Source organism: Chelmon rostratus, chromosome 6 (genome assembly GCF_017976325.1).
Source record: "Chelmon rostratus isolate fCheRos1 chromosome 6, fCheRos1.pri, whole genome shotgun sequence".
NCBI classification, from domain to species: Eukaryota; Metazoa; Chordata; class Actinopteri; order Chaetodontiformes; family Chaetodontidae; genus Chelmon; species Chelmon rostratus.
The window spans coordinates 503,741-529,060 of NC_055663.1; the positions used below are offsets into that span (position 1 = coordinate 503,741).

At 40.4% G+C, this 25,320-nt stretch overlaps 1 protein-coding gene across 1 annotated transcript in view; it reads right to left on the reverse strand.

Moving 5' to 3' along the window:
- zgc:173742 (DNA topoisomerase I, mitochondrial) overlaps positions 1-22,844 on the reverse strand; it is a 55,601-nt gene extending 32,757 nt beyond the window's left edge. Inside the window, exons 1-9 of the mRNA XM_041938412.1 lie at positions 22,732-22,844; positions 21,419-21,473; positions 16,981-17,027; positions 9,487-9,609; positions 9,257-9,335; positions 9,001-9,128; positions 8,729-8,844; positions 2,311-2,432; positions 112-234 (exon numbers count right to left, since the gene is read on the reverse strand). Coding sequence (XP_041794346.1) covers positions 112-234; positions 2,311-2,432; positions 8,729-8,844; positions 9,001-9,128; positions 9,257-9,335; positions 9,487-9,609; positions 16,981-17,027; positions 21,419-21,473; positions 22,732-22,844 — 906 coding nt within the window. The remainder of the gene's footprint in view (positions 1-111; positions 235-2,310; positions 2,433-8,728; positions 8,845-9,000; positions 9,129-9,256; positions 9,336-9,486; positions 9,610-16,980; positions 17,028-21,418; positions 21,474-22,731) is intronic.
- Between the last annotated feature and the right edge of the window lie 2,476 nt (positions 22,845-25,320).

The following is a 25,320-nucleotide window of genomic DNA, read 5'->3' on the forward strand; positions in this document are numbered from 1 at the left end:
ATCAATAATAATCACCCACAACATAAATGATGATGACACACTGACTTTCTTTAGACAGCAACAGGAAGAGGAGTACTATGTTATGACAAAGACAGAAGAAAGAAACCTTACCAGTTTCTCCTCCTTGGTCATGTTTTTCCTGGCCTCCACCTTGGCTTTATGCATAGCATGGATCTCTCCAAAGTCACATTTGTCAAGTTCTTGAATCAGTGACCTCTCTTCATGGGTCATTTCCTAAACAGAAAAAAGTTTTCATCACTGAAGTGTGATCCCGTCTTGGGTCTGCTTTTCTGAAGTTACATCTGCACAAACACTTGGATATCTTTTCATGATAAAACTATTAGTCTGTTTGAAAATTAAACAACAATTTTGATAATCAATGCATCATTTCACACATTAATCAAGGAAGAATGAAAAATGCCTTGGGAAACATTTTATAGACTCATCATGCATCTATCCATTTTCTGCTGCTCACCCTAGGGTTTATAATCAATCAAATATATATTGAAAAAATCAGATTATCTATAATGAAAACAACTGCTATTTGCAGCCCAAGTGTGCTGGCATGCCAGATTAACTAAGATGCATTAAAGATAGCAATAATATACATTTTAGCCACAGTTCAACAGTTACAAAGTATCAAAGCATTTTTAACTCAAAATACTGATCACAGAAAGTATGAACATCCCAACACTTCTTATGTGCCAAGTAAATATGCTGAAATGAAGAAATAGACAAAGGATCTGCACATGATGCTGCTTTATTCAATTTACTGGGAGCTATTAATACAGAGTACTGAACCTCGGTCAAATAGAGCATTACAACAATAATGTATCATAAAAACCAAATGAGACGAGCGTGATCACGGCAGATCAGTGACCTTTCGTTTAATAACTCATCTTTATGGAGGCAGAGCAGACAGGAAAAAAGAATTAAGTGGTATCGTTAAGAAAGGCCAGAGCATATCCCATTTCCTCCTAAGAAGGCCACTGCTGAGCGAGCTGAGCAGTCTTGACACAGCAGTACACTGAAGGGAGCAGCAGCAGTACAGCAGAGTTTCAACTATAATTGTCAACTTTCGAAAGTTATTGCACAAGAGGGTCACCCCTTCAAAAAGGTCACTAACAGGGCAGCAATACAGAGCAATTCAGTGGAGGCTGTATGGGTCATCTCAGAGGTCTCATGGCAACACTAGTGGCTTTTAATATGGCCTCTTGCTGTTGGGCAAGAAAGCTATTGCAACAGGAACAATGGGCTGACATTTTGGGGACATTCTGCCCATTTAGAGCAATAATCCATTTTATGCAGGTCTATTTTTAAAAGTCAAATTGGCCTGGAGTGGCAGAACGTAAAAGTAACAAGTTTTTAATGAGATAGGTATCTTGATCTTAATGTCTTCACACATGGCAACAGCAGCAAAGGTTAACATATAACAACATAGATCATAACCAATTGACAAACAAATGAACACATCTATAGATTCCAGCAGCAGTATTGATCTGATCCAGATGCGTCGTCTAGGGTCATGGGAGATGAGATGCAAATATACACCTCTAGATCAGCGCACACACCCCTCTCTCCAGAATCACTCTGACAGCATGGACACGTATTCAGTCTGCGTGTCTAAGCATGACTGACACCCGACAGTCGGTGGGCACTGAGGGCAGTGGTGCGAGGACAGTTTTTTTTCCGGCTATAATAAAACAGTTTAATTGGATTTGTTCATATGCAGGGGAGCTACTTGTATGGATTAGCATATCAATGCCTTCACACAAATCGTATTTTCAAGTGCATTGAGCACTAAGCAGCGCAAAATTAATTCTGCATGATATGCCTTGGGGCTTGGCACGGTGTTTTCTTGATAAAGAGGACAGCCTGACAGACACCAGCGTGCAGGTAGCAGTCACACACTTACGACACTGGAATACAGACAACCGACACTACTGTACTTGGGCTGTTATGAAGAGAAGGTTTGTGGCACTGACATTATGGGAAGCTGACACTGCAGATTTCCATGTATTAACAGTTAAAGTTTTGAATAAGACCAAGTAATCTCGTACACAGACCACAGCTGAAAAAGCTCCCGCTCTCCATCCCCATAGTATCAAAGTATCTATGCTAAACAAAAAGAAAATCTGACAAAACTGTTTAGGGGTCTTGCTTTAGTGTAAATGTCAATTTCACCTCATTTCATTTGTTGATTTCAATTTCAGTAGTAGGAATAAACATCTGAGCTGCAGGTTTCAGCTCATGGGTGGGCGGGTTTCCTTCAAAGACAATAAAGATCCAGGACTATCTTTCTTGCTTTACCTTCCTCCAGTCTTTAAAGAAGTTCTCTCGAAACACCTTCTTGGTTGTGTATTCATGGTCCAACATCTGGGCAAAGAACAACGCCACTTCCTCAGCTGCAAGACTCAGCTTCACCTTCTTACCTGCAGACAAAGAAAATACAAGCACCATTTTCATTCAACACACAAAACAATGTTTGGAAGCTCAAATCAAACTCCAACAAACCATAATACCCACTTCAACTACTCTAGAGCCCCGTCACACAATTTGTAGAGACAAAGATCTAAACTCAGCTCCAAAACTAAGACTGAACTACAAACAAGTGCATGCAAGCACAGGAATTAACAGATCAAACCAACTCCCTGTAGGGATAGACCGCTAAACACAGCAATAACAATTACAGTCATCAAATCAGTTTTTGACCCAATACACCTCTGTGTCCACAACACATTTTAGATGCTGTCAGTTCACAATTCCACCAGATCTCTTCAGTCACAAAGTAGAAATCTACTCCATGTGCCTAGGGCGTTTACAAAGTCTGGTGAGATGGTATTCAGCATTTATGCAACTAAGGAATGCAACAGTCTGCCTGCTGATTTTAGACTTATGCCAACAGCACTAAACTAAACTGTAAACTAAAGATCTTCCTTCATACCACATATACAATTGTGTGTATCTTTATGTGCAGGTACATACACACACATCTTTACTTATAAGTACTTTTTGCTGCATTCTTCCATGTAAAGCATGTTCAATTGCTCTGTACAATATGTACAGTGGGGCAAAAAGTATACAGTCAGCCACCGATTGTGCAAGTTCTTCCACTTGAAAAGATGAGAGGCCTGTGATTTTCATCATAGGTATACCTCGACTATGAGACAAAATGAGAAAAAAAAAATCCAGAAAATCAGTGTCTGTTTGCAAATTGTGGTAGAAAATAAGTATTTGGTCAATAACAAAAGTTCATCTCAGTACTTTGTTACATACCCTTTGTTGGCAATGACAGAGGTCAAACGTTTTCTGTTGGTCTTCAAAAGGTTTTCACACACTGTTGCTGGTATTTTGGCCCATTCCTCCATGGAGATCTCCTCTAGAGCAGTGATGCTTTGAGGATGCTGCTGGTCAACACAGAACTTCAACTCCCTCCACAGATTTTCTATGGGTTGAGCTCTGGAGACTGGCTAAGCCACTCCAGGACCTTGAAATGCTTCTCACGAAGCCACTCCTTCGTTGCCCGAGCGGTGTGTTTGGGATCATTGTCATGCTTGTCAAGACCCAGCCACGTTTCACCTTCAATGCCCTGATGGAAGGAGGTTTTCACTCAAAATCTCATGATACATGGCCCCATTCATTCCTTCCGTTACACAGATCAGTCGTCCTGGTCCCTTTACAGACAAACAGGCCCAAAGCATGATGTTTCCACCCCCAGGCTTCACAGTAGGTATGGTGGTCTTTGGATGCAACTCAGCATTCTTTCTCCTCCAAACACGACAAGTTGAGTTTTTACCAAGAACTTCTGTTTTGGTTTCATCTGACCATATGGCATTCTCCCAATCCTCTTCTGGATCATCCAAATGCTCTCGAGCAAACTTCAGACAGGCCTAGATAAGTACTGGCTTAAGCAGGGTACCACGTCTGGCACTGCAGGATTTGAGTCCCTGGCGGCGTAGTGTGTTACTGTTGGTAGCCTTTGTTACTTTGGTCCCAGCTCTCTGCAAGTCACTCACTAGGTCCCCCCCCATGTGGTTCTGGGATTTTTGCCATCGTTCATCTGATCATTTTGACCCCACGGGGTGAGCTCTTGCACTGAGCCCCAGATCGAGGGAGATTATCAGTGGTCTTGCATGTCTTCTATTTTCTAATAATTGCTCCCAAAGTTGATTTCTTCACACCAAGCTGCGTACCTATTGAAGATTCAGTCTTCCCAGCCTGGTGCAGGTCTACAATTTTGTTTCTGGTGTCCTTTGACAGCTCTTTGGTCATGGCCATAGTCGTTTTATACTGATAATGAGTTCAAACAGGTGTAATACAGGTAACGAGTGGAGGACAGAGGAGCCTCTTAGAGAAGAAGTTAGAGGTCAGTGAGAGCCAGAAATCTTGCGTGTTTGTAGGTGACCAAATACTTGTTTTACAGAGGAATTTACCAATGAATTCATTAAAAATCCTACAATGTGATTTCTTGGATTCTTTCCCCCCATTTTGTCTCTCATAGTTGAAGTGTATCTATGATGAAAATTACAAGCCTCTCTCAGCTTTTTAGGTGGGAGAACTTGCACAATTGGTGGCTGACTAAATACTTTTATGCCCCACTCTTTGTTAGTGTGTGTATATATGTGGATGTATGCATGGATGCTCTTGTTAATCTTGTTTTATAGTAGGCACTTAGACATAGAGCTATACAGATAAACTGAACTGAATTTAACTGAACTTTGTCCTGTAGCCCTCTAATCTGAGCTTGCACTCTGTCTCATCTCAAATTTCTAAGACAAAGAAAATTTGAGGCTCTACATTATTCCAAACCAATTTTAAAGCATCTCAGAGCATTTCTTCTGATGTTACGGTATGATTTGCCTGTCCCATTTTCAAATGTGTACAAAAGGGCAGAGGTCATGCAACTGTGGAGGGACAGCCATGAAGTTAAACACTCCAGACTTTTTTTAGACCTTCAAAGAGGGTGGACATTGCTTCGCTGCATTTTCTGCCCAACTGTCCAGCTGGGGGATGTCTCTCTTTCACAACTAAGCCGGCTAACGTACAGATGCAACAATTGCTACGTACGCCGATAACGGCTCACATTTTAAGACAGTCTCTCCTGGAGGGCATCCATTGTGCACACTTGGTTGTACACACGAAATTTGAAAAAGAGAGCAAGAGAGAAGTTCAAATCCTGGCTCCTTTCACACCCTCACATAGCTGACCAATCACAGTGTGAAGTGGGTATGACTTGAGAAATTAATATCTTTTATTTTATTGCTTCTTAGGACTTTTTCATCAAAAAGGCTTTTATATCATATCACTAATTAATAATTGACCATTGAACATCACATTCTGTTACAGAGACTGGAACATTTCAGAAAAGTCTCGTCTTGGACTAGCTATAGCTACTGCTATGCTTAGCCTGCTGGGGGACTTCCTATAATTCACAGCTCCACTCGCCTCCTCTTCCTCTCCATCTGTACACATTCATGTACCATTAAGGCATGTTACCAATTGGCTATCTTCGCTGGAGTCCTTCTGCTTCCTTGTCTCATAGGTACTATAGGTTAAGCTAACCAGCATTATATTAAGCAAATAAAATGTACCTGTTAACCAACATTAAAGTGATATTAACACACATAAATCAATAATTATAATGCAGTAATATAATATATATCATTCTGAAATGGGCCAGTCTTGAATGTGCCACCCATCAATAGTCAGTTTACTCACTATAGACACACACTGAATAACATCACTGTGAAGCAAAACATCACAGAATTGACCACAATAATATCTGATAGTAACTTCAGTAATTGCCTGAGAAGATGCCCTCCGTTGTAGTCAGTGGTCGGTTCAGCTTAGCAATAGTCATCCAAAAAAAAAAAAAAAAGATAGAAAAACAAAAATCCCTTTTGTCCTGGACGCGTCCCAAACCCTGGTGGGACATTTGAAAAACTTCCTTTATGTTTTTGTGTGTAATAGAGTCAGCATGTCAAGGACTCTCAAGGAAATGTTGACATAGTGCTCCTAAAATTTTCAGTAGGTAGCACCAGTGCTACTAGTGGAAAAAATAGTCTGGAGCCCTGATTAGGATTATGTATTTTAATTAATGTTGCTGACTCTTGTTGTTTACTTGCTTCAAGGTTTTTTCTTTAAAAGTTCCAGTTTGTAGGATTTAGGGCAAATTTATGGGCAGACACGGAATATAATATTCAGAATGAGTCCTTTATATCTACAGAGGGATCATGTCTTCTTCCACAGAGTGCACCTTGTTTCTACATTAGGCCAGAATGGACTAAAAAAAACTCTGGATCTAGAGAGAGCTAGAGCGCAACTTTAACATTTTTACATTCCCCAAAGCCACTGCAGGTCCTCCTACAAGCTTGGAAAGGGCAGGGTGAGGCAGGAGTATTCAGCTGATGGCAATCGGCAACCTCACCACTTGATGCCACTAAATCCTTGTTCTTTAACTTAGGTTTTACAAATCCCCATGTATGTACTTCATGTAACATTATGTGCATGTTTGAGTGACTGTGCTGTTTTCCCTTCTTCTTATAGCTGTTATATGCAGATTTTGTAAAACACAAAGTAACCCATATTTAACAAAAAGAATCCCAGAAAAACATCAAAAAGGGATTTTACTGTGCAGTGCTTAACATTTCTGAATATATTTTGAATGGTTTGAGGAGGACTTTGAGGAACCAAGATTATTTCAATTAGTTAATTTAAACACAAGATACTTGTGCTCAAAAAGAGGATTCATTCTCAGTGAAGAACCTTGGAGCCCTAATCTGTCTCTATACATGCCAAAGAGCAGTGATTCCTAACACGTCTCTGGGGGTCATCAGGTGGAAACCTCCCTTCAACAGTGTTTCGCCTACTTAGTCCCACTACACCTCCAGGAGGTTGTGCTCCTACACAATCCAAACAGCACCACCACGTTCAACTGACCCAGAGATGCTCCAGGTAGTGGCCAGTACCGATGCTACCATTTAACTATTGCTAATGCTAACGGCTAAGAAGAACAGAAGAAGACAATACAGTTCCGATGCTACCATTTAGCTAATGTTACGTGCTAACCGCTACCTGCTAAGAGGAACAGAAGAAGACAATAAAGCTAGATTCACCTATACTGTTAATGTTAATTGCTAGCTACCAATACTAACTGCTAAGATACTATCATACTCTCACCGCTTTAGCTATTGTTAGCTGCTACAATGCTACCACAGGACTAGATGCCACATGTAACTGCCGATTGCCACACTACCATCATCTACACCTGCCTCTCACCAACTGCACCAAAAAAGCGGGGTGGGAATACAAAACCTGGTTCGGGTAGGGGGTAGAAAATAAAGAGGTAGAGTCAAAAGATGAAAGTAGGGATTGGATACAGACCCTTGTTCGGGTAGGGGGTGGAAAATTTAGAGGGTGCTGAAGGTGGAGGCCTAAACCACAGACTAGATTTAACAGCCTCTTCTAACATTTCCTTCAAGAAGCAACAAACCCTACCATTTCCTTCATAAAGCAAACAAAGCAGGAAAACAAACCCTAACATTTCCTTCAAGACGCAAACAAAACAGGAAAACAACCAAAAAGATCAAAAAACAAGCCAACTCTGTATCTTACAATGCAAACTCACCTGAACAGGCTGCATGGTCCCAAAGAGAGACTCTAGCTGGCCACACCCCCACCTTATCTAAACTTCCTCTTCCTGGTTCTCTTCCTATTGGCAGAGCGAGAAGATGGGGCGGGGAAAGCAGAGCAGAGGAGAGGTGTCTTGTTCAGACTTTAACCCCAACTACTATTATTTCTCCTGATCCATATCCACTGACTAGACCTAGCAGCCTCATCTGACATCTCCCTCACTGTCTTCCTTAAATTTTGCCCATGCACTCCCAGCTCCCTCAACAGTGAAACAGCTGACCCTGCAACAAAACCTCTACACCCCACTTCAACCGGACAGACCCTGGTCTTCCATCCCCTCTGCTCAGATTCTGTCTTTAAATCTGCATACTTAGTCTTCTTCCTTTCATAAGCTGCCTCCACTGAATTTTCCCAAGGGACTGTTAACTCAATAAAAAACACAGTCTTTTTACTCATGGACCATAAGACAATGTCCGGCCTCAGATTACTATAAACTATTTCCTGGGGCACAACTAGCTTTCCTCCCAAGTCGACCTGCATTTGCCAATCATCATCCCCTACCAGGCAGCCACCTACCTGCCTTCTCCCTGACTTAGCAGCTCTATTTTTCTCCCCCTCTCGAACAAACTGCACATCTAACCTCTCCTTTCTAGAACTTCCAGAATTCACCTGCTTCCTTCTCTCTTCAATGCCTGCGGCTAAGCTTCTCAGCACCTGATTATGCCGCCATGTATACCGGCCTTGTGATAAGCTAATTCTACAACCTGACAAAATGTGCTTTAAACTTGCTGTACCTGAGCAGAGTGGGCACGATTGATCGCCCTGTACCCAGAGACTTAGGTTCTGCGGGGTTGGCAACACATCGTATGTCGCCCCTCTCAGAAATTTAATACGGCCTTCCTCCATATTCCACAGGTCCCTCCAACTAAGTTTCCTCTTCTCAACACCTTCCCAATTCAACCATTGTCCCTGTTTGGCTTGACCATCAAATTACTGTCATGAAAGAAAATATGTGGAGTGTGTCAAAACTAATGTGTGTAAAACCTTTTCAACCCTATTTAAATTACCCTTTCTGATACATTCATACTCAACTGACCATCATAGTAGAAGTGAACGTTGTCTGGCACAGGCTGGTAGTCAGGAGGGAAGTAGGGTCCATTGTGTTCGAGGAACCTCCATTTCACCCCATCTTCATACTTCTCTTCCTCCCACCTGACAGAAAGCAAGATGATGAAAAAATGAGGGCGTATATGAAAAAGTAAAAATTGCTGTTCTTCTCTTTCCCTGTGTGTGTGTGATTTTGGGAACGTGTGTGTGGTGGGGGTGGGTCAGGTCAATGCGAGATGAAAAGTGCAGCATTTCCCCAACCATCTCCAGCGATTCTGCTCCTCCTCCTCCTTCTTTTTGATCTTCAACTGTCTTGCCTCCTCAATCTCCTCCTTTGTCCTCTTGGGTTTTTTAGAGATGGGATGCTCTCCTTCCTCTTTCTTTACCGTCTGTGCCGAGAAAAACACTCAAGATGTGAAGTCAAACACTGCCATCGTGAACGGCTCTTACAGCAAACCTCATATAGTGGGAGTATTACCGATGGGAGACAGATTACCTCAGAAAGACAAGTGTTTACCTTTTCTTGTCTCTTCTTTTTCTGAGCTTCTCTGTTGCTTTCATCCTCTGTCCCATGTTGCTTCTTTTTTTTCTTTGAGCTGCAGATAACCAGGAAACAGACAGCTCCTTAACTACCAAATTCAAATATTCATACAAGTGTTGGAGATGCCAACATAACTTTGTGAACCACACTCTAATATTGGAAAAAGCCTAACATGTAAAAAAGCTCAAAGACCTGATCAGACTTACGAAGGTGTAACAGTGGAATGTGAAGGGCCTTCCATGGGCTCATCCTTAATTCTTTTCCTTTTCAACCCTTTCTTGTTTGCAGTAAAGTCATCATCCATTGGCTCCTCTTTCACCATTTCATCACTAAACCACAAAAAGAGGAGAGGACAGCCATATATATATATATATATATATTGTCCATATATAACATGAAGTTGAGTGAACTCATCTTAATACTGTTGATGTTTAGTCTGCTTTGTAGTGTCTATGTAGATTCTCCATCATCCAGGTCATGGTCATCCAAGGAGGGTTGAATCAAAGGCAACTGGACTGGAAACTTGAAAAGTTTCGCCTATCACACAAGAGGCTTCTTCAGCTCTAACTGACTGGTGGAGAGTGCCAGGTATTCCAGCTCTGTGTAGTCATTAGCACGGTTGTTAAAACCAGTTGGGTGTGACCGGCTGTGTCACCTGTAATTGTTAAGGCTGTCACATGAGGCCAACTGTGAAAAGTCGTTACAGGTCCTGGGAAGGCATGAAAGGACAGCATTGTAGCTGTGGGATAAGAGGTGTTGTAGACCTCCTCCTCTGTTGAGGGGTGGTTTCTCTTTTTTAATACTTAAATAGGCTCTTTCACTCCACCTGTCCTCCCTGTCCAGAATATGTACGTTGTTGTCCTGAAATGAGTGTCCCTTGAAGTCGACTGTTGAATCATGACCTTGGCCCTTCTCTGCTGAGCCATGCGTTTGTTCAACGGTTATTTTGTTTCCCCAATATACAAGTCTGTACATTCCTCACTGCATAGGACTGCATCAACTACATACTCCTGCTCATGAAGTCCATGGAGTTTTGAACATGGCGAGGCCTTAGTCAGGGTACACATGTAGTCTTGCCAGTAACCTGACCATGCAGGAAGAGTTTCTCGCACTGTGATCGTTAGATCGAACAGGGTGACCATCACTGACAAAACAAAAAAAATCGTGTATTCTGATGCCGGCATAAGGGGGTAAAGATAGTAGATATATGTTTGGCAATGTTGTAAGTAACCGAGTTGATGCTGCTGATAATGCATCTGAGGGGGGTTCCTTCATTGTGAGTCTTGGGGGGCCCAAACATGCATGTAAAGGCTTCTCCAGGATACAAGAGATAATATTGTTAACGATTGATGACTTTCTCTTTCTGTAACTGTTGTAGACATTCTATGGCTTCTTTCTTGTATCCACTGGTGGGATCTCATTTCAGTGTTCAATATGTAAGGGATAATGCCCGACAAGGTGTCCATTATAGGGCATTATCCCGCTTATACCATAGTCACTTACGAAAAAAAATAAATATTAAATCAATTATGAATACCTTAATGTTGTTTTTTACCGTTAAGTTTTTCACAAGAAGCGGCTGAGCGGACTATTTAATATCTCTCGTTGTGACGCGTTGCCAAGGTAACCAGCTCTGGCCACAGAACCTGCAGCTCAGTCGGCCGCAGCTCTTATGTTAGGCCTAATCAGTGGAGGAAAGTGAGATGAACATAAAACCTCTTAGGTTTTGCTTGTGTGGGTCGTTTGGATCCTTAGGATTTTTAGTGTCAGGATTATGCACTAGGCCAGGGGTGGGCAAACTTTTTCACTTGTGGGCCACAAAGGGTTCTAAAATTTGACTGGGGGGCCGGACCAGGAGCAGATGGATGGAGTGTTTTGGTAATCCACCTCATAAGAGAAAATAAAATATCATGAGATATGTAGAACACATGTGCTTTAATTTCAATTGAAAATGAACAAAAGCATTACAACTAAATATCTGTCTTTGAAGTCCCACAGAACTGAGCTATTTATTGAAATTACTCTTTTTATTATTTTAAAGCACTGAAAGTTGTGTTGTGTTATGTAGTCTCCTCCTGACTGTCTTCATTTAAAAAACGGTAGGAGATGCAGGTCTACTTGTCCTCTCCTTCTATTCAATCATCCCTAATGCCAAAACTCAACAACGAGCAGCGCGAGGACGGAACAGTGACAACGCGCCAGTATGTGGAGCGCGTTATATTTGATCGCGCTGCATTTGCGCACTTGGTTTTGAGAACGTACGTGCACCTGAGCACCACATATGTGCATCCCTTAACAGACAGAACAAATTAGTTTCAAATGCATTTTTTACATAACACAACGGAGAAACGTACTTTTAATTTCAGTGGGAACAGTGTTGTTGGTCTCCCTTTTTATCCAGCGCATCAAAGTCTGGAGTCAGTTTTCTTGCTGTATCATAGTCTTTAAACACCGCCTGATCGGTGTTCAGTCAAAAATATTTAGTTGTCCACTCCTTATTAAAAACTGGACATTCTTAGCTCCGCTCATCTTTACAGAAGGGCTGAGGGTCGAAGAGTAAAGCGCAAACGTGGAGTAATACGCTTCACCTCAACAAAGCTCAATGTATCTAGAGTGTGCCATCTATTGGGAAAAAGCCAGAATTGCAGGGAAAATAAAACATTACCAAGGTTTATTGATATAATTTGTTCAAGTTCGGCGGGCCGGATTAAATTTTGTAACGGGCCGCATATGGCCGTCGGGCCGTAGTTTGCCCATGCCTGACGTATTCAACGCCATCCTCGTCTGTCTGGATGCTAAAAGATGTCATTGTCAGCTCACGGTTCCCCTCCCTGCCACGCCAAGCAAAACACAGCTGGATGTCAAACCACACCTTTCTGACGAGGCCAAGGGGTGTCTCGGGACTCAGGGATAGGAGGATGGTGGAAGCTGGTGTCTTTCCAACTCTTTCTGTAACGCTTCAGTATCGCCTTAAAAACAGCATTACTGCCCTTGAACACAGTGTCGCTAATGATGTTGACGTTTCTAAAGTGTCGATTAATGCCGGCGCTCAAACTCCTAAAACTGGCAACACTGTATTCTCCTCCTTCCTTAAGTCGACTGGACAGACGCATAAAACAGTTGCAAAATGTCATTGAGAGTAGTGGCAGTGTAGCTCTCAAAGTTGATGTCCATGTTTTTCTGAGCTAGGAAGTCTCTTAATGTTTTAACTGCCCATTTCGTGTTTTTTTCGTGTTTACCTCGTCCTTTTCATCCTCTAAATTGTTCAGTTCCTCCGGTGTCATCTCCTTCTTATATTCTCTTCTCTCTTTCTCTTCGGCTGCATCCCAGTCTTCAAAATTATCAAATTCACCAAATAGGTTAAATGAAACTATAAAATCACTCATGTTTTGTCTGTCTTGCCGTTGTGATAAATAAACTGTGAAATAACGTATGTTCTGAGTTTCTGTTGCCACAGTTACCAACTAGCGTTTGAGCCAGCGCAATAATTTACAACAATCAGGTTATTTGACGGAACGTCTTTTATAGGTGTCCTATAACACTTTTTAATGGACACCCTGCAGCCAATCAGAATCGAGTATTCACCCAGACCATGGTATAAGTATTAGTGTCACTTAGCAGTGTGGTAACCCGGGCATGGTAGTACGCTGTGTCTAGGACCACCTTGCACCTTCCTTTATCAGCTGTTGTGATGTTTGGGTCCTTGCTCAGTGCCCTCTACTTTCATACATCTTAATACACAGCACATGGTAGCCAGCAGCTTTAAAGTTGAGCTAATAGTTATATAAGTCAACCCTCTCAAACCCTAGTTTACAAAGGTACCGTATTTTCCGCACTATAAGGCACACCGGATTATAAGGTGCACCTTCAATGAATGGCCTATTTTAAAACTTTTTTCATATATAGGGTGCACTGCATTATAAGGCGCATAGACAGAATCTACCCTACTGTGGTGTCTGGGTTGCGTTATGCATCCACTAGATCAGGGGTCAGCAACCCGGGGCTCTTTCATCCCTCTGATGCGGCTCCTGAAAATAATTAATGAGCATTTATTTAAAATGTATTTTATTTTAGTTAGTTCATTTTGAAACAAACACCGCGCGCGCTCACAGATGACAGCTTATCCTGCGTAAAGATACAGGTGACGGCGCACAGCGCTGATGTGCAGACGCTGTGCGCTGAGGTTCAGGAGCAGAAATCACATTAACCACGTTTGATTAATATTTTAATTGCCTATAGTCAATAGTCATTTTATTATTCAGGTTGACAGCTGACTGCACGCGCCAGTAAAATGATGACGGCACGCAGAGAATGGAACGCCCTTTACACTTTTACCGCTGTTACTTAATTAACCAATATTGATCCATATAACAGGTGCATCAGATTATAAGCCGCACTGTCGGTTTCTGAGAAAATTAAAGGCTTTTAGGTGCGCCTTATAGTCCGGAAAATACGGTACCTTGGTTTTTTTAAATCAAATTTCGAAGATCTTATTAATTGTTAATAATTAAATTGTTTTTTCTCAATTTTGACTTGATTTTGAATTAGCCCCAACTTAACAAGCTAATAACAAGGCCAAATAAAAGCTTAATCGTGCTTTTCACTGCTGTCCGCCATACTGCTGGCTACAAAGTTGGGACAAAATTACCCACCATGTGGAATAGAGAAAAAGAAATCCCAATGATGACACACTGACCACAAGAAATCACATAATTATGGTAATTAAGCAACATTATTGAAACACTAATGATAATTACATAATTACAGCAATTAGAAATAATAAAAAATAATTGCACAACTGCAAGCTTGGATTTCCCTGCAGAGTGAGGAATTGATGGGTAGGGCTAAAGCCTAAACTAAGAAATCAACAAATATGAGCGTTCTCCTTTTCTTCACACATAACATTTAGCTCAGGGGAAAATAGTGAAAATGTAAAATGGCTCACTGAATCCCAATTAGAAGCCTCTACGGTAACAACTACCTGGCAGACCTTGTATGAGCTCTGATGGTGTCTGATTGAGAGTAATGAGCTTTCTCTCAGGTTCTCTGTTCTCTGTCTCCATCTGGTCTGGTGTTTTACCTTTCGAGAAAATACATTTTTGGACTTTAATAAATAAAACAGAAGGAAAAAATCTCTTAGAATATTTAATAACCTAAGATACGAGACCATTCAATACAGTTGTAATGTAAAGGTCACAGTCAGAAAAGCACTGGTGTAAATAATGAAATGAATGATGGCTGAATTGTCTTTAGCTGCTTGAGCATCAGTGTCCCGGTCTTGTGCATGGTGGCTCACTGTCACACTAGGGCTGGGATACTATCACGATACTAGGGTGCAGATTTGAAATGTATTGCAATTCTAAAAAAAATCTAAAATACTTTTTGAAGTTACCTGCTACCTGAAGCTGTTCCTGCTGATCAAGCTAGAGCCACTGCAGACTGCAAACAGCACAAATGTGAGACATCCTTCATGTATGAAATTCAAGTCACAAAATGTCCTTTCAAAACTCTGGACTGGACTGCACAACAAAAGTTGTTAATAAAATGCATATATAGGTCTGGAATTAGGGCAAGGCCACTTTGGCCTTTGACAAATACCGCGGCTGTATGACAGTACTGCATGACAAAAGCAGTTTCTATTGTCCAATAACTGCTGTTTTTTGAAGTCTCTCTTGTTATAACTTCCTGTGAAAATAATTCCTGAGTTAGATGTGAAAATATTAAATATTCTGGCTTCACATGCTATTTCCCCCACTGCTTCTCTGATATCTCTCACTCCTCTCCTGACTCAGCGAGTTAAGAGTTTATTTCAACCAGAGTTGGAGATGATTGCTGGAACAGCAGAAAGACGAACCAAGAAGGTTTTGGTAAGTTTTATTTTGTCTATGACAAAATCACTGTTTTTGTGAATGGCGTCAGGTGGCTTTGGCAAGAGCAATATAGCAGCTGTTTGTGGTTATACAAATCGGATCATACTCTTTAGCAAGAAGGAATTTTTGTAAGGATCTTTTCCATAATGTCATCAGACACTTGTATAACAATCTGAGGCTGTCAGTGGCAAAGACAAACACTTTTAGTAAACGTACACTGATGGTTGATTAAAACCTGGAGAGATGAAATTGCAGCCCAGACGGCAGATATGACGTCTGATGGGCACTCACTCAACACTAAAAAAATTTCAGAAACTGGTGTCTCCATTAGTCACTTTGACACAAAAAAATGGGAAAATAGGGTCTATAGTCCTCCCATTTGTCCAGGACAGTGAAAGTTTTCAGGACGCGTGCACACAGTGTCACTAACGGACAGGTTATAAGACATTATTTTATTAGCATATTTTGCAACATTTAGGTATGTAGATCTTTTAAATAGCATTTATGTTGATATAATATACAAGTAGTCTGTCTCTTGTTGTATTGGTTTTCCCGCATATGGATGCATTGCACAAAAATAAGATACTCAAATCATTTAAACCTACGTGTTTTTTATGTAAAGAATATTCAAAGTAATTTTTGGCCAATTTTGACAGCCCTAATTGTTATTGTTATGTGCTATTTGCAAAATAAAGTCTATGAATGTGTTAAGGGTGATCAATATTAATCTGAACAAGTTTCAACACTAATGCAGCTATTAGCCTCTGAGTCTGACATCATAAGAGCACAAAGAAGATGCCTTAAAACACTTTTTCTTTTTACATGTTAAACATTCAACACACTGATGGGAACCATCTCAAGGAAAAACTACTTCTCTCTTTTCAGCACTCGATGCACTGCGGACACACAGCAGCTGAGAGAAAAGGGAAATATTAGCTGCTTCTCTGTGAATAAGAAAATAGCCCTTTCACAGCTCGCAACAACATTATCAAGTACTCTAGCCCAAACCACACTTACTCTGCATCAAAATCCACTCATACTTTAAGTGCCTATTCCGACATGCTTGACATTCTTCATCAAGGCATCATGCTTACAAAAATGCCAACAACGTATGAATATGGACCAAATACAGCCACGCTGCCTAAATGAGCTCCAACAGGTTCCCTCTGCATAATGCTCTGTGCGTCAGAGTATAGCTATAAAAAGCTGTATGAAAGGAGGTTGAGTCACTGCATCCACTGACATTTAGAGTCTGTGGTTCCAATAGCCTCATGTTTCTTCCCTAACTCTGGAATGAGGCCTTAACGTTCTGGAGGAAAAGGTGGTAACTGGAGGGGGAAAAAGCCAGAATTTAGCTAAAAAGTTTATCTCCTTCAAAATGTCACTCATCATATTGAATTGGGCTAAGTCCACGTCTGGGAAACAATCCATTAACAACTCTGTAAAAGCACTGCTGTGAGACTGATTCGGCGCAGCAGGCCTTTGGCCAGAGTCTGTCATCCCAGCAACACCCTCCTGAGCGTCCAACTACTCAAACCAAGCATTCTCATTTATTATTTTCCTGAAAATCCAGAGATATTTGTCTTCAGTGCAAAGCGGAATTAATTTTCTGTCAGACAGTTTAATATATTGTACAAAGAGGCAATGTCTCCTGTCCAGGGCCCTTAAACATCTAAACACACAAATTCATTTCCTTCACTTCAGGAGGGAGGGAAGAAAAGAAAAAAAAAGAATAAGATTTCTGGCAGAACCACTCCATGGCAGCTTGTCAGCTTCTTATCACTGCCTTTAATAAGATACAGTGTACTGGTAATATGACTCCATCCCTACCTGGGACTGCCGGCTGACTCCAGGGGGTCCGTCTTAGGTGTCTTGACCTGAGGGGAGACCATGCCTTAAGTTCCTGTTATGACCTTGTGTAATACCCAAATTGCAGGAACTGCAATTTTTTTGAGAAAGGTAAAAAGGTAAAACAACATACCCTTATAAATGAATTATAAATGAAGCATTATGGTGCTACAGAGGGATCTCACCACACCCAAATATGCTCCTTTCTGTGGAAGTCTGATTTTAACGAGTATACGGGCATAACCTGTTTTAATGATGTTTTAATGTCACTCCATTTGCCAATATCTCCTCTTGCACTTTTTTACATTTTTTATTTCTTGCCTTGTTTTAATACTGTTTTACAGTTGTTATTATATTTAAGATATTTAGTATTCCATCACTGTATTTTATTTGCAAAGCGCTTTGTGCTCTATGCTTGACCAGTGCTATGTAAATCAAATCTATCATACTTGTTCATTCATAACTTCAATATTAAACATTGCCATCTAGACACCAAAAATGCAAACAGTAGACTAACATTTTGCCTGACAAATGACTGAACATTAGGCTATACTGAACTTTAATACATAACTAAGATTCAAAGTCAGAGTCAAGTTTGCTAGGATTATTTACTGCCACTGACTCTTAGCAGTTTATCACATCTAATCACACCCACTGCAAGCCACCACTAAAAAAGTTAAACTATTTCATGTCATGTTATGGTCCATTTTACCTTAACAATGCAGCACTGTGTTTGAAGGGACAAGGCCAGCAAAGCAAACAAAGTACTGTTGGCCAGTATTTAGCCAGTGTTTGACTCACATACAGCTAGGCTCCGATTCACTGTTTTGACCCCGGCTCCTATTCATTGTGATACAGCTCTCTCAGTGTTGCCGCATTAACCCATGCAGGTACGCTGGTGATGTACACACTAACCTGATCTGGTCACTTACAAAAACAGTGCAATCTGTTTTAAAGATCTGAACTGAGAAACAAACGGATTAGCCTGCAGTCTGAATGCAGATTTAGTCTTTTTATAAACGAGGGAGCAACAGCTCACACACGCTAACACGCACATGCATCAGGCCCTACATCCAAAGAAGAAGGCCAGAGAAACTCAATTTACAACACACACAGAGGAAGTGTGATTCCATTCACTGCTTAGAAATTTACTTCACTATATAGGTACACTGTTTGTTTGCTGCAAGCTTAATGTTCAAATGTCAAATATAGACCCTTTAAACCTGTGCAGGCAAAATAAGCTAGCAAGCAAGCACATCAAAATTTGAACATTAATAAGTAGTGCTGGGTTGAAAAAAATCGATCCGCCGATTTTAAATTGATTCTCATTTTATTTTTAAAAAAATCGATTCTCGCGTCCAAAGATCAATTTTTTAATACATTTATATAGGTATTTTCCGCACTGTAAGGCAACTTTTTTCATATATAGGGCGCCCCGCATTATAAGGCGCATAGATATATATATATATTCATATTTTTTCATTGTTCAGTGAAATAGTCATTTTATTATTCAGGTTGACAGCTGACTGCAAGCGACAGTAAAATGATGACGGCACACAGAGAGTGGAATACCCTTTACAATTTTACCGCTGTTACTTCGGCCACACCCCCTGACTACGATAGCCATAATTAACCAATATTGATCCATATAAAAGGCGCATCGGCCAGCTTTTCCGTCTCTACCTCCAAATTTACAGTGGGAGGAACTTCTTTCTCACGATCCACTTCAGAAGTCACTCATCTCCAAAGTTTATAATGAAATCCTGTTTTTTGATTGTTCACCAATTACCAGGTCAAGACTGCTTGGGAACAAGAACTGGGTCTACATCTGGGAGATGACTGGTGGGACACTGCTCTTAAGAAAATTCACTCTAGCTCAGCCTGTGCTCGTCTCACATTTATACAGTTTAAAGTATTGTTTAGAGTCCATTATTCCAAAACTAGATTGTCACAAATCTATCCCAACATCGCAGATAATTGTGACAAATGCCATGCTTCACCTTCTAACTTTACTCATATGTTTTATTCTTGTTCATTACTCTCTCGTTTCTGGCAGAATTATTTTGAAACCATGTCAAAAATACTTTCAATGACCATAAAAGTCTCCCCCCATGTCGCTATATTCGGGTTCCCTGAAGACCACAACCGTTTTACCTCTAACCAATTAGATAATTTAGCCTTTACCTCCTTACTGGCAAGACGCCATCTTCTTCTTCACTGGAAGTCAACCAAAGCTCCCTCCAGCACTCAGTGGTTCAATGACATCATGTCTTTTCTAAAGCTGGAGAAGATCAGATATTCCTTGAAAGGGAATTCTGATAAATTTTATAACAAGTGGCTTCCCTTTTTAACATTCTTTCACTCTCTGCAGTCTATGCCTCCTGATTGATGGACCCCAACCTCTTTTCCTTCCTTCTCTTCTGATCTTTATCATTATTATAATTTATTTGTTTTTTTGTTGTTTTTATTTTATTATTATTAATTTTCTTTTTTTTATCATTATTTCTACTTATACATTGTTTGTTTGCTGCCTGTTCATGTTCCTGTTGGGCCGCAAATACAAAAAAAGAAAACTTTCTAGGAGGCGGACTCTGTGCCTTGCTTTTCAATCCTCTTGATGCACAGTGTTTCTATTGTATCAACATTTAAACTGTGATGCAGGCGTGATGTGATATTCAATGTAATTATGACATTGGTTTCTGCTCTAATGTGCCTTACCACCTAATAAAAATATTTTTTAAAAAAAAGGTGCATCGGATTATAAGGCGTACTGTCGTTTTTTGAGAAAATTAAAGGCTTTTAGGTGCGCCTTATACCATGGAAAATACGGTATATATATTTTTTTCCTGGGTGAACTTTAACCCCACCGGTTACCATTACCATACCATTGACTGTATAAATAAGGACGTGACTCGCGCAGGCGCGGCGTGATATCCACTTAAAGCGGATATCTGGAACTATTTCGGTTTTATAAATGTCAAGGCAAAAAATTAACTTGACAGGAGCAAAGCAATTTGCAAGATATGCCAGATGGAGATAAAAGTTTGCGGAAACACGACCAACCTCAGGAACCACATGCAGCGATATTTTGAAAGCAACTGAATGTCTTATACTTGTAAAGATTTACAGTGAGATTTACTCTAAAGAAAAACTGTGAGACACTTCTGTTTTCTAAGGAACCCTACTACCTCTGATGTTGTTTCCATTAGTTTGATCACTTAACCTGTAAGCAGCAGCACTTTGTTTCTCTTTATTTTTTATACATTTTGATGAATTACTTCACAGCTGTTTGTGGACAAAATGGCCAAATTAAAGGTACATTTGTATTTAACAGCAACAGCTTTTGGGTGAATTCTTAATGTCATATTTTTAATAATGCATCAGAAATTCTGCTGTACATCATGTCTGTAAAATACTCGTCTATCAACATTCTGGGAGGGGGACTGGTCCTTGCCATTTTCACTAGTCTTATAACCATCATTAACTGCCAATACTTCATTAATTTGCTGCCAAATGTCAGTATAAAACTACTATTAATATGTTGCACAACTAGACAATCAGGAAACAGCTCAAAAAACGGTTTTAATAACACTAACCCGAATCCAATCGATTCTGAATCTCAAGACTCGGAATCGAAACGATTCTTGAAATTTGAATCGATACCCAGCCCTATTAATAAGATCCTGAATGCAGCCTTTCAGATGGCAATGCTATCTGTTTTTGGGGAGCTCTGATTGATAGCCTAGTAGTTCATGCAGGTCAGCTTCAGGAAAATATGAGGAATGCTGAATTTTCCAGGACATTTCATTTTCTGTCATTTTCCATGTGTTTTCCACGACTGAAAAAGTTGTCAAGTTCTACTTTTTTTTCTCAGTGAAAATGAAATGAAGACCATTCCCACTAAAATATTCATACAACCACACAAGGTTGTGCCATATCTCCTAAAACTCCTGGTGAGAACATGTATGCACAGCTGCATAGCAACATGTAAACATGTGACTGGTCCAAGTAAACAATGTGACAAATATTTTTGTGTGTTTGCTTGTATTGTTTGTTTTTTTTTGGGGGGGGCATTATTTCCAAGGGTCTGGGTATTGGTATGCATGTAAATATACACTGCCACTGTTGCAGGAATCAGATAGCATGGAGATGGCCAACTATGACATGCTGTTGCACATACTGTAGCTATGACAGTCAGAGCTCGGCTCACTGGGTAACAGGAGCTGGAATTTTCACCCTGGTATTTGACGTGCTATTTCCAAACAGGGCAAGAGTTATGGGTGGACTCACATGACAATCACAGTCTCTCCCCTGGTGAAGAGGACACCGGATTTCCATTGACATGTTCTAAATTGGGGTCAGACTGAATAGATCAAATTTTAGGCCGTGCAGTGCATGGAGAAGAAAATGAGTTATTTACCTTCTTATGAGAGTTTCCATTAACAGTTTTCTCTGTAGATTTAGTTGACTTCGCACTGTTCATCAGGATGTCAGGATGGACCACGGATGAAAATGAGAGGAAAAGAAAAGGCTTGTTAGCGATGCAGTATTTGTGACAGATGAGCAGTTGGAGAAATACTGTGGAACAGCTGAGAAAGCTGCCTTCCCTTTTACTATGTCATGACTGAATAAGCCCTGAAGAGACAGTTTGAGCTGCCCTTTTAAGTGTAGGCTTCGAGTGAGAGCATATTAAACTGGTGTTAGATTCATGTCTTTGCCCGGTTAGTATCATTTTAGTCAGAACATGCTATAAAATGCCACCAACCAGACAAGCAATGTCTCAGAGGACCCCCCTACATCTCTGAACATGTTTCTTTTCAGTATGACCTTTTCACCCTTCAGAGCTGGACGTAAAATGAAATTAAGCCGCAATTATTCCCCAGCTATGCTAATTTAGAAAAAAAAAATCTGAAATCGCAACTTTGAACATCAGACTAAAGGCAGTACAACATGTAAAGCAGGACGCCCTTTCATGCTCGGGAAAAGTAGTTCCATGAATCCTGCAGCTGATGAGGATAAGTTGATCCTTAATCAGTAATTCAGGCAGTGTGCCATGAAATAACATGAGGCTAGCTGTCACAGAAAGCTGCCTGCTTTACTGCCAGCAGCGCTTACAGTTGTCTATTCATCTCCCTGCTCGCATCAATTACACAAGCCAACGACAGATCACTCCACATTCATTTGTCTGCTCTCATACTGTATGCATGGTAATAAACACATCAGATATCAAGGTAAATGAATACATTCATATGAAGATGGAGTACCCACTGTATTCAGTGAAATGAATGCATGAGCTCAATGCCACCGACCGGCTTGAAAGCTCAGCCAGCGCAGTACTCCCTCAGCAACACCTCTTTGTCTGTCCTTTAGTAGTAAACACACTCACCTGCCATATGGCTCTGACTCATTCATCACCATTGCAAATATTAATTTCTTATACAAATTAATGTGTCTCCACATTTCAACATCAAAGGCAATGCTATTTAAAGGATCCATGCAAAAAGCAGCTCTGATGTGTGGCCTGAGCTGCTGCTGAACAGATGTTGGATCAGGTCACAGGCATATATTAGGGAGCCACTCTAACTTGGCAATTACGCGAGAGACTCATATGAGTAGCTTATTTGATTATGGCACATGTCTAGCTCTTGATGGAATAATGATTAAGTGCTGGAGAAACCGCGCCTGTCAGCGAATAGTTTCCCCTACCCATCTTTACTCTCTCACACACCTCACCTGTTCTTGATCGCGTCTCCCCCCGCACCAGCACTTTCACAATCGCTCAGCTTTTTCAGCTTCGCTTTGTGCTTGGCCTTCCCTTCTCTTTTCGCATCCTTCTCTCTTCCCATTTCTCACTCGTACCTCTGCAGAGCACAGTGAATATGAAGTAACTGGAAGGAAATACATTTACGGTTAGAAAAAACAATCAAGGCTCACAATGCAAAACAAAATGACCGCCCTGGAAAGCTGTGGCTTCTCCAAGTTAGCCAATTAAGTGCTAGCTAGCTAACTCTAGCTACTGCCAACAGAAAAAAAAACGACCTTTAACGTCAGCATTGGTGAGCAAATATTTCTTATTCCACGTTGGCTAGAGAAAATCTGACGTTACACTATCACAGGCCCGGACTATATTTAGTGAAAAATACAAACCTTCTACGCGGTTAACCTCACTTCACGTACGCAGCTGAACGCCGACTTTTGCCTGCGTTGAGCTGAGAGGGCGTCGACTCCAGCTGAATTTTGATTGGCTGAAGAAGTTCTCTGAGTTGCCAGGTTGGATGCTGTTAGCACGTATTTTCTGACCCCTCTGATCCGGTGACCTGCTATATAAGCATGTTGTCTATGTGTTGAAGTCACATGAACTTGGCTTCAAGGCTTAGGCTTGGGTGTTGCAGAGAGGACTGGCTGGGGTCTCTGTGATCTGACAAAACCTGAGAGGATGAGACGCAGCATCACTGTGTTCGGGCATCTGGAAAAATCTATGGATTGTGTGCTGATAGAGACACAGGTTAATATGTAATATTTTAAAAGGCTATACACAATTTCTTACATTTGTATGTAACATTCACAATCACGCATTTTGATCGTGATTGTCAAAATCTACATTATTGTTTATGTTTAGAAAGTAAAATGTTTTGTAGAACTGGTGTGTATGTGTAATAAAAAAAACAGTGCTGGAAGTAGAAAAGATTTGACAGGCAATAAATAATGGAGTAAAAACTCATTGGAGGTGCCAAGTTGCACCTCAGAGGGTCAAGCAAGCAAGCCTCAAGGAACACTTGGCTTAGTGACCTCTGTCTCTCCTGATTAACCTCTTGACACAAGTGTATTTCACATTTTGCCATATTTGCATTATGGCAGTGTCATCACATCCCCTCTTAAAGTCCACATTATTTGTTCTCACTTTCTCTGCTATTTGTACAGAGAAATCTAGTTTTTTTTTTTGTACTGTCTGGACATCCTTGAGTGAGGCAAAAATGTATCTCCATCAACGGCACTTAATCCCAGACCCAGAGGAGGAATACTACAGTACTGGCCATACTTAGATGTTGCTCAGAATTTCTGCTAACATTAGTGTTAAGACCATGATTTCTTAACATAGAATACAAAGATCATTGTTTTGCTGAAACTTCTAATAATAATAACCCTTAATTTAGACTGCATTTAAATGTAAAATTGTAGACCATATTTTATTCCTATCATTATTTAATTCTTGTTAAAATGGAAAATCAGTCGTATGACCTATTGACTATGTGGAAACAATAACAGATATTTTAGCATTTAAATTATTTATTAATTTTTTAAAATCACTCACTGAAAATGTTAGCTTTGAAACATTATGCAGACTGTTTTTAGATTTCTATACTGCAATTGTATGAAAAATTGCAGTGGATGAGATGATTGAGCAGCCCATAGTTAATATATTACAAGTATATATCAGTCTGTGGGGAGACAGATCAAACATTGTCAAACAACACAGGACAGATGATTGATGTTTTTACCACAGATGAAGGATTCCAGCAGAGGAGGAGGATTTGATCTAGCGGGTGATCTAAGTGCTGCAGACAGAAGCCATAATGCACAGTATGCACCCAAAGAGGTGGACTGCAGATTGTTGTAAGTGCAGTATTCCTCTAAAGAACCTTCTGTATCCTCACAGACATGAGTAACACACATGAGGAAAGCCAATACAAATTAATATAAAAGCTCTACAAACAATTTTCCAGCGACTGAAGATGATGGAGAGCTAACATATGGTAGAGCTACATATGGTACCTACACCAAAACCTCAGAGTAGTACAGTAAAAATGATATATTTGCCCTGTAGGGTGTTGGATGCTGAAGACAAACACTACTCCGGTTACATTAAAGCAGCATAGAGGTTTCGAAAATATAATCAGTAAATGGTTTCTGTTGAAAAACCTTTGTGATCTGAAAAACATAAATAAGACTCTGTTCTCTGTCCAGCCAATGGATTATGATTGTACAATGAGGCTCTGTGGTGTATGTAACTTTAGGTCTGTCACCTTACAGCTCTTATCAACCAAATATAGGTGAAAAAAATCAACCTTCCTCAGCAATAACAAAAATACAATAGCAAGGCATCATTATCGTCTTCCTGTTTTGCCTTTATTCATTTATCTAATCAGCACAGATAATTAGCAAATACAGAATAATAAGTCTTGTTCGAATGCAGGGTTCCTGTTACTCAAATACAGAATATATAAAAAATAGGAAGAATGAGTTTGCACTGCAAGATACCCCGAGCCTGTCAAATGACCTCTTACTGCGCTGCTTGACCATTTTTCAACCGTACAGGGCGAT